Here is a 10,921-nt window from a genome sequence, read left to right as displayed (position 1 = left end):
GCCAGGGAAGCGCTTACTCCACTGAGCCATCTCCCTGGCCCCTATTTTAATTTTGAGTAAGATCTCTAGTTGAATTCCCTATAGCTCTTTCATTTAGTCAGCAGTATTCCAGGAAGCCCAAGTACTGTGTACTCTCAGTCAATCACTTTGTCAGTGGTGATACTTCTTAGAATAAGACGCTTCATTCTTCTGAGTCTTTTACTGGGAAGTGTTCATGAGCACAAATTTTAATTATGGTTTCCCCAAACTCCAGTCTTGAAATGTCTTTCATTTATCTGAGCATTAAATTGGTTGCTTACTCATACTTTCAAATTAAAAGCAAGAGGAAAGAAAAGTCAACTTAACCTAACCCCTAAGGGTGTGTGTATCCTGGGATGAGAACGTGTCAAAGACAGCGTAGCATATCCTGCCTCTTTGGTGAAGTCAGGGTCAGGTCATAAGTGACAGGTAAATTATATATTTTGTAAGTTAGGCCAAAGTGTTCTCCTTCAACTAACTGTGAAAACATTCTTAAAAGCCCACAAAAGCTTATTATTCTAATGACCTGCACAACGGGTGGATAAATGAATGATGAGGCCAGGTATTATTGTCATTAAATAGACTTCACTCAATTATTTATCCCCAGGTCTGGGATTACAGCTCAGAGAGCTTGTTTGGGCTGCAAGCCTTGGAGACTCGATTGCGATCCTGGCAGACAGCTTTTGCTGAATGCAGTTTAAGGGGATGATACACATTTTTCAGTCAGACATTTGGGTGGGCTGGGGCCATGTGTTTTTCCAAGTTTTTTCACCAAAGTCCTATTTTATTTCAGCCATGTAGTAAAACCCCTTTAAATTACCTACATAGATATAAATGGGGAGGAACATGGATTCAATATGAGAAAAATACAATGACTTTTTTCTTTTCTTTTTTTTTAATTTTAATTTTTATTTTTTGTGGTGCCAGGGATTGAACTCAGGACCTTGCACTTGCCAGGCAAGTGCTTATTCTACTGAACTATCTCAAATCCATGACTTTTTTCTTATCTGTTTACTTTTCAGTTTTCTAAAGACCATTTCCTTGCCTTCTGTTACCTGGACTGTGTATACAGTGTGACATACACTGGTCAATATTTATCACCATATTATACATGTTTTGGTTATTTGTTTGGAATTGCACAGTGAAAGATGGCTTCTGATTAAAAATTATTTTATTAGGGAGGATGAGACTCGGTGATACTTGTTTTCTTTTAATTTTTTTTTTACATTTATTTATTTATTATGTGTGTGTGTGTGTGTGTGTGTGTGTGTGTGTGGCCAGCTCAGCCCACCAGGGGGCGGGGCGGGCTGGCATGTGGTGCTGGGGGATTGAACCGTGGTCCCTGTGGTTTACTAAGCTTGTTCCAAGTAGGTGCTTTAGACCACTGAGCCATCTCACCAGCCCCTTTTTTTTAAATTTTTTTTTTACATTTATTTAGATACTTGTTTTCTTTCACATGGAAATTATGTCACCTCATCGCAAGAGTCAGTCCTGAAAAGAGCGCTAAGGCATCTTTGTTGTACTGAATTGGCCAGCCCTTGCTCCTCTCGGGCCTGCAATTTACAGGAGTGTCTTTTTCTTTTTTCTCTTGTTTTCTTTTTCTTTCTTTCTTTATTGCAGAACAAGGGATTGAACTCAGGACCTTGCACTTGCCAAGGAAGTGCTTCTTCCACTGAGCCATCTCCCCGGCCCTCTTTTTTTTTTTTTTTTGTATGTATTTAGTGCAAGGTCTACAGGGTCTACAGGGTCTCACTACACATATTGGACTTGTAGTGATCCTCCTGTTTTCAGCCTCCCAAGCACTGAGATTGCAGGTGTGCATCACCATGCCCCGTCTCGATCACAGAATCAGCGTGCCCTGTGGGTGGGGCTGACACAGCACACGGGGGATTGAACCCTGGTCCCTGCGCCTGTTTTAGCTGGCATTTTATCACACTGAGCTATCTGGCTGGCTCAGGAGTGTTTTCTTATATCTTTGAGGCACCAGATCTGGGGGACTAAGATGTCCTTTTTGCTAAACAATTCCCAGCCCACCTTATGGTGTCTGACTACATTAAAGGCAACCCTAGGATTTCTGATGAGGGTAACCATCATTCTCCCTCTATCCTGTAGGGCAGTCAGTAGGCAGTGCAGAGTTGCTAGAAGTAGCTGTATGAAGCTTATGTGTGTGGTGGCAGAGTCTCTTGGAGAAGGGAAAGAGGGGAGGGCATTGAGGAAGGAAGAAATTCACACTTGAGATTATGAGATATAGAGAGACTGAACTTTTACATATAAACCAGTGTCCAGATATGTGTGTTGAAGGTGGTGGTAGATAATAATCCCAAGACAAATTTGAAGCTATGTCTAGTGTTAAGGAAAACTATTAGCAATTAAAGAAACAAACAGAAGAATTGTTTTTATTTTTTTAAAGCAAACTTGTATTTATAACTGATAAAACCTTATTAATGCCATGTAAATAGGTTTCTACATTATTGAATGAATTTGATATTAATTTTGTAGTGATTTTAATTTGATCATCAAATCTGGTAATTTAATCTGGAAGACTTTTTTAAATTTTGCTGGTTTAATGGTCATCAACTCACAAAATTAAAATAATTATCAATTTACAGAATTAAAATGTGACGAGTTAGGGAAAGTAGTGATTTCTCATGCTTCTTAGTGCTTAGGAAAAAAGTTATGCTTTCCAAATGGCCAGCCACCTAGAAAGTAATGCACCTCTTATAGGCCAAAATGAATCTCTTTTATATTAAATATTAAGTATCTAGCATAGTGAATATGACCATCAATTGAACACTTTATCACATTTGGAAATATATGTCTTGATTTTACTACCAAGAAGAATTTTTGATTCTTTATATATGTATTTATTATAATAGAGGCTGATATAATAGGATGCATACTTTACTTTATCAATTTTAAAATACTTAACACCAAATAATTGAATAATAATTGGCTCTGCAGTAATACAATATAATGTTTTCTAAAAAAAATCATTACATTATGAAAATTGGACAATAAAACCTAAAAACAGGGATGAGGCACAATACTCAAACATCATCAGTGAGACATTAAATAAAAAAGATAAGATTTCTTTAAATTTTTGTGTATTTGGTACAGGGTCTCACTACACAGTTTAGACTCATGTTTTCAGTCTCCCTAGCACTGGGATTACAGGCATGTGCCACCATGCCCAGACTCAGTTACCAGCTCAGCGAGCCCAGGGGTGGTGCCAGCATGGCACGTGGTACTGGGGATCAAACCCCGGTCCCTGCACTTGCCTAAGCAGGCACTTAGTCAACTGAACTATCTTGCCAGCCCAAAGGTAAAAATTTAATAGAAACATTGATATTTACATGAGTAAATTGTTAAGAAGTACACAAATAGGGCCCAGGGAAATAGCTCAGTAGAATAAGTACTTGCCTGGCAAGTGCAGTGTCCTGAGTTCAATCCCCAGTACCACAAAAAAAGAAAAGAAAAAAAAAAAGAAGTACACAAATACTGTGAGAACTATGGCAGTTTACCTTTAAATTTGCTTGTGGAAGTGGTTGCAAAAAGGATTGCACTGATGAGTTACTGTCACTAGGAGTCAGTGTCATTATAACTTGAGCTGTGGGTGGCTGTAACTTTTCTAACCTAGGTAGGGAAGCAAGATGGCCAGTGGATGGCATGTGTTTACATCTTATGTTTTCTTATGTTGCTTTGTTTATCTGGGATCCACTCTCTGAATTTGCCAGTGAAGCAACCCTCAAATTCATTCATTCTCAAATCAACTCTATCCTATACTAATCATCTGAGGTTTTCAAACAAGCATCACCCTCACCTTGCTCTTTTCCCAACTTGCAAGTGGGAAAGTGCCTGCTTGACCATTGTTGAGAAATTCTGACCTGTTAAAAGCCAGATGGTAACTTGGAGAACCTGTATCAGTCTTGCTTGGGACTGAGTTGTTGGAAAATGAACTTTCTTCTGAAGAGGAAGACACTCATGAACAAAGGCCTGGAGAGCCTCAGAATGAGACAGTCTGCAGAGAGACACTGTGGAGGCTGCTTGAAACCTTAGTTGGCTGATTTTCATTTAGAGGCTTCAGTTCAACATTGTATGAAGTGTTTCCTCTGTGCCCCCATTTCTCTGGTCTTGTCACCTCTCCAGTAAATGGTTAATGCTTAAATACAAAAATGTTTTACTCATTGTATATATCTAAAAATCACCTCTGGGAACCCAGTTTATGATTTTGGACATGGCTTTGAGAACCATTTTAGAATATGTAGAATGTTTTAGAAATTTCTTCTTAGTTAATCTTCTCAGTATTTAGAGGTTATGTTAAGCATCAAGGCATTAGACATGAGGCCATTCAAGTGACTCTTCTTCTCTTCAAGAAGGCTGCCCCTTGAGCTTTGGGGAAAAAATGATGAAAGGAAAAGTCCAAAAGCCTGCAAATGATTAAAGCATTAACTGATATCAATGAAATTATCAGTTTCTTCCTCATTTATTTCTACCCCTAGCTATGTAGTCAAAAGGTTTACATTTATGGACGATCTCTTATAGTCAAGGGGTTGGTTAATGCTGTGGTGATATGAAAGGAAAGGCATTGTCCTTGCAAGCAAGGAGCCTTTAGGCTTCTGTTTGATGACTGAAGAACCCCATGGCTGCTGTGCTTGAGTTTTTATAGCAGAATCCAGGTGGAGGCAGTGTGCAGTAGTAATGATGGTGTGCTCTCTGGAACCAGGTAAGTTGGCAGGTATGTGTTAGCTTTTGACCAACATGTAGTGGAAGATCCTGAGTTTATCAAGGATACTAAGTGACATCTTAAAATCCTTCACTAATCCTTCATCTTTCAAGGTTTGAATTCACTTTCTTTTCACGCTAGAGATGTCTCTTCTTCACATAGCACATACACTCCGCAGCCCTGGAAGGGGGATGAGAAACACATATCCTCTCTTCAATGTTCTTTTATATATTTCAGATAAACATCAGTACAAGTGGCTGTCTTAGGGCGGATAGAAAAGTACCATGCACTGGGTGGCTTAAACATCAGAGATTTTTTCTTTATAGTTTTGGACAGTAGAAGGCCAAGATAGAAGCCCTAGACTCCTACCACACTGGCACCCTGATCTTGGGAATTGATATGGTTGTATTTGCCCCGTGATGTCATCACCACTGTGGGTTTTGCTCGTGCACTGTACAGTGCTTGCACAGTAATGAAACTGACTGCTGAGCACGTGCCCTGAAGAATGAATCCCCGTCAGAGATGTGCCTGTTCTTAAACGATGACCTTAGTTTCTCTTCCTCTAGGGCAGGCTCCCATAAGCCATCACACTGAACATTAGATTTCAGCCCATAATGCACCAAACAAGCTTATAAAATTGTGATATCCTTATTGTTTGCATTGTCTGTCTTGAGGACTTACTAAAAACATACAGAGACATTAATAGGACTTTTATAAATGTATCAGTTTTTAATAACAGTTTAACTTTAAAGTACACTCTAAGAGTGAAATAAAAAATATTCCTTTCCTTCTCTTCCCTCAATCTCATTTACTTGACAGCATAATTTTTCTCTTTTAAACCACAACTGCTTTTATGGGATTAAAATAACAGGTTATTAGGTGTGCTTTAGTCAGTTTATCCTAAACCTTTCTCTCTGTCAAAGGAATTCTTAAAAAGAAGGAAAGAAAACATTTTAAAATAAATATTCTCACTTCCAGACTCTGACACTAGCTTTAGCTTCAAGTTTATGTGTGGTAGAAATAAAAATTTGTTTTCTTGTATATAACATATAGCATAAATTCCTTGTTTTTGATGACTCTAGATAATTAATAAGTGAAACAAAGAAATCTTCCAGTCCTTGGCCAGAACTTAAAAAATTAAATATGCATTAAGCTTCTCGAGGTCATACAATACGAAGATATGCTCTGGTGAGGGCAGAGGGTTTAGAAGAAAGGAAACCTAATAAAGTCACGTGTTCCACACTTACATGTTTTATCGGTCTCAACCCACTTCTGCCTATCTCTGATTTTGTTTTATTTTCTCAGGGAAGCAAAAAAATTTGTGAGTGAAAATGAAGGAGCTCTTGGGAAAGGAAAAGGAAAGCGATGGTTTGCATTCAAGATGATGATGTCCAAGGTAAGGATTTTGAGAAGTTGATCTGGTTATGCCACGTTGGTCCCCACCAGTGGAATGTCATGTCTCTTCTGCAGGTATAAAAACTCATCTCACAGGTTTTATCCAAAAACTACAACTACAGTACACTATCAGCCTACTGGAGAGGAGGATTAAAAATTATCCATAGAAGAATGAAAATAAAAAATAAACTGACAAACACCAATTTATAGCAAGAGACTTTTGTGATTTTTATCACTTCCAAATGTAATAGATTGTGTAGACCCTTCTTATATTTGCTTCTGTCCTCTGGAAGTTAAGGGATTCAGATTAAAGTTTCTCTCTTCAAATGTCTAAACGTTGCAGGGTTATATAGCTTTTCTTAGGAATATCAACTACACATTAAATAGAAAGGAAGACTGCCTGGCAAGGTCCTGAGTTTGATGCCAGGTACAAAGGAAAGAAAGAAAGAAAGAGAAAAAGAAAGGAAGAAAGAAAGAAAGAAAGAAAGAAAGAAAGAAAGAAAGAAAGAAAGAAAGAAAATAAAAAAAACTTCATGGCATACTGATACAAATGTAGAGCTGGGGAATAAAATAAAAAACAAAGTGCCTTTTACTTGCACTAATTATGTGCCAAGCCCTGAATTAAATCCATCTATAAATAGATACTGAATTCTCACATTAAAATAGGTACATAGATGTTATTATTATTATTTACAGATATTATACCAAATGCACATTAAATATTTTCTATGAAGATAGAACTTTGTGAATAAAGTTCATAGATTTTAATTTTCATATACATACAAGTGGGCTAATTCTATTTGCTTTTTACTACTTAAGTAAATAGAACACATTCTACTTATGCTTTTGTTTCTGGCTCTTTGTTGCATGATCAGCATCATGAGATTTATACATGTTGCTGTGAAAGTTACTGTACATCTTTATTGGTATGCTATATTTCATTGGATGAAGATGTCATCAATTATTTACTTATTTATACTATTATAGAAGGACATCGGGGTCATTTGTAGTTGAAGGCAATCTTTTGAGCTTCAGATTTATACAGCTACTTAGGTGTGGTAATGTGTTCAGCTCCCACGTTACTCAGTGTACAGTACACACATGTGCGGTTATCTATCTGCTTTATCTGCTCTATCTGCATTCTTCCTACTGGTCTCCTAGACCATAACTAATCCAGCTCCATAAAGTGAAATGAGAGAAGCACTTTTTTAAAAAGTAGTTTATTTTTTCTTCTGCCTTTTCTATGATACCACACCTTTCTTTTTAACCGATTGCTCTGCTTCCATCAGAGTGTTCTGTTTCATAGAATTTACCATGTTTTATTGAAATTGCCTGTTCATGCACAATGGAGGCTAGATACCTTTCAAGGTAAACACATCTTATTGTATCTAATTATTTCTTTCATGCATTGAATACTGATTAAGCACACACTCTGTCTCTTTGTGTGTTAACTCAGTGTGTGCTCTCATATTGTTTGGTAGGATAAAAATATCTTTTTAAGTGGTCAGCATGCTTTCTAAATTAGGGTGGGAGCAACAAATATTTTTTGAATTAAAATGCTCTGGGATTGAATGACAAAGGGAGGCAAATGAAGCCTACCATTGTGTATTTTTATATAAGATCAGTATTTGGAACTAGGGAGATCTTTCTAAGTGAAGTATATCATGATTGTGTGTGTGTGTGTGTGTGTGTGTGTGTGTGTGTGTGTGTAGGTGGGATGCAGTAACTATCAGGGCAACCCAAGAGGTTGAGCTTTACTCTTATGCTTGATTTTGTTTTCAGAAATGGGCAAAATTCCTCCGTGATTTTGAGAACTTTAAAGCTGCTTGTGTTCCCTGGGAAAATAAAATCAAGGCAATTGAAAGTAAGTGTTCATCATTCCCGTTAGACAGGGCAAGTTGTCCTAGCCAAATTTTTATAAGATATATTTCTCTATTTCTGGATTCTTGGGAGGATTAAAAATAAGCAAAACTAAACAAACAATAGTGTTGCTTATTCTCCTTTTTACCACTGTGAAGATTTATGTTAGTCAGCTTTTACCTACTAAGACAAAACCCCCAAGATAATTAACTCAAAAAAGGAAAAGGTTGCTTTTGGCACATAGTTTCAAAGTTTTCACTTCATGGTCACTTGGCACTGTTGATTTGGGCCTACTGTGGTTTATTTCATCCTAACAGGAATCATGGCAGAAGAGGCCCTTCACCTCATAGCAGGCAGTAAAGGGAACAAGGTGGTGCTCCTCTCCATAGGGCCCACTTCTTGAATATTGTACCACCTCCCAGTACAGCCATGGTCTGGAGATCAAGCCTTTAATACATGAGCCTCTGAAAGAACATTCTAGAGCCAAACTAGCAATTTTCAGCGCTCACTAAGAACAATATGAGAGCCTGCACTCCCCTGTCTTCCCTTAGACCAAAGCACTCCTAATCTGACCCGGTTTTCTCTCTTAGAGAGGACATCAGTGTTGTGTTAAATAGCGTTGAGTTCTATTATTTGGAGAGTGGTGGTTTTGTTTTGGCTGTGAACATGACATTGAAAATACTCTCATAAATGTTCAATAGTAGCTAAAAAGGACAACAGAGTAAGGAAGTCTGAGAATCTCACTTGCAGACTTGCACAAAAGAATAGGCAATGGTCAGAAGTTTACTATTGAGTGTGTTTTCACTTTATACAGTATTCATAGTGCTCTCCCTCCTCTTTGAGCAGAGTTTTCATATCTGGCCCTCTGTTTCTACATTCAGAGTTTTACAAGAAGTCTGAGGGTTTGATTAGGGTCTGAGGGTATGTGAGATCATTTCTAGCATGTATAATGTAATATCTGTCTTAGACATATGGATAAGTATGTAAAATTCCTTATACTTTCGAATGATAAATTATTGAAAAATTGCAATAGAAAATACTTTTATGCTATAAAAGGCCTGTTTATCTTCTCATACATTTTTTTTCTTCATGGCTGACTCAGACCAGCCTGGGGGTGGGGCTGGCGCAGCATGTGGTACCTGGGATCCAACCGCGGTCCCTGTATGCTTGCCTAAGCAGGTGCTTTAGACCACTGAGCTATCCCACCAGGCCTCATGCTTTTGAGAATAAAGTTTTTTAAGCGTATAATCTATTTATAGAACATATACCCTATTTGTGAGATATGTGTTTAATTATAAAATAGTAAAACCCTTCTTTTTTTAAAAAAGGAAATGATTAATTAATCATACAAAAGCTTCAGAAGTATGATACTATTTCTGATCTTCAGTGTCAGAACCATCAAACTTGTATCTAATTTAATCTTTGAAATAAACTTGACATTATTGATTAATTGTGCAAATGCTTTTTGAAAGGCTTACTGATAAGTTTCTGGGTATTGTCACTGCTGACAAAGTCAGACGAAGGCTGTCCCCTCACTGAAGTTAGGTCCCAGTGTGTTAATATTTGTATAGTTGGACGAGGAAGATCACAAAACATAAAGAGATACTGAAGATGATTATGGATTATGCGAAGTGCCATGTTTAAAGAGGGGCAATTTTACTCCATTCCCATCTTTCTAATCCACCGTCTCTCATTCTCTGGTGATTTTCTAAATACTGAACTTGTTAGTCAAAGTGCGACTTTCATGGAGTCCCAAATGACCAGCTTCCACTGAGTTTGCCCAAAGGCCTGACCAATAACTGGCAGAATCAAGAGAGGTGCACAGTAAGGGTCTGATCCCATGCTGTTAGGGTCTTGATGGCAATAAGAACTTGATCTCTACCAGCCACCATTCAGCGGGCACATACCTGAAGACACCCTACAGATTTTCACTTTAAAAATTAACTTGATAATTGCTGCCACAGAGGAAGCTGTGAAGCTGTACTGTGCATGAGAAAATCCTGGGGGTTTGCCCTCCAGCCTTGCAAAGGAGTTCATGCCCCAAAGCTTCGGCCCATCCTCATGGGGCCCTCTTATCACTCATACCACACTGGGGGTTTTGCTGAAGAACCTACATAAAAATATAACCTCTCCACTTTTTTCTTTCTTTCTATTTATTTGTTTATTTATTATTTTAATTTTTTAATAGACTGCAAATTGAAAATAAATTATTTATAAACATAAGTGAATATAACAATAAAAATGAAGAAAGAATTTATAGATCAGTCATAATAGTTCACTCTGTCAAAACTAAGAAACTTATATTCATATAATTAGAATTCTCAAAGTAGAAAGGAGTAGGCAATAAATATTTAAAGATTTAAAATTTCTGAATTTAGTTCAACTTATAATACATCATTTCCAAGAAAAATGAATCTTTTTGCACAAGAAATTTAAATAGAATCATGCCAAGAAACACAAAAATGAAATTGTCTAAAACTTATTGTAAAGAAAAAAATCATTAAAGTATATACATAAAAAATATTAACTATAGAAGAACAAAATTAAATAGCATCCTATTCCACATTAGCAAGAAAAAAAAGGACCAAGTGTGTAAGAAACTAGGCTAATTAAAGGACTGAAAGAAAAGATCTGTCCTCTTTAAATTTTATACTTAGCAAACATACCTTTGAAGACTAAAAGAATTTAGTTATACAAACTTGAAATATTTTAATACCTGCAAAAGTAGCATATAGGAAATAACAAAGAGCATAATTCAAAAGGCAAGAGAAGTTGCAGTATGCTCCTGGATGAACAATAAAGAGCTCTCAATATGATAATTATGCAGGGCTATATAAAGTATATTAGATGAACCCTTATTTAAAGGTCATTGTAGATGTCTATGAAACAGTACCAATCTTTTTTTTTAATTATTTATTTATTTTT

The 10,921-nt window shown here is 36.9% G+C and overlaps 1 protein-coding gene across 1 annotated transcript in view; it reads left to right on the top strand.

Moving 5' to 3' along the window:
- The window catches only part of Tmc1 (transmembrane channel like 1), a 106,487-nt gene that overhangs the window by 21,431 nt on the left and 74,135 nt on the right, over nt 1-10,921 (top strand). The window contains exons 2-3 of the mRNA XM_023721928.1: nt 6,047-6,137; nt 7,919-8,000. Of these exons, the coding sequence (XP_023577696.1) occupies nt 6,047-6,137; nt 7,919-8,000 (173 nt within the window). The remainder of the gene's footprint in view (nt 1-6,046; nt 6,138-7,918; nt 8,001-10,921) is intronic.

This window comes from Octodon degus, unplaced genomic scaffold (assembly GCF_000260255.1).
Source record: "Octodon degus isolate 3935 unplaced genomic scaffold, OctDeg1.0 scaffold00087, whole genome shotgun sequence".
Classification (NCBI taxonomy): Eukaryota; Metazoa; Chordata; class Mammalia; order Rodentia; family Octodontidae; genus Octodon; species Octodon degus.
Note: the sequence above shows the minus strand (reverse complement) of the source record. Positions and strands in the feature narration are given on the sequence as shown.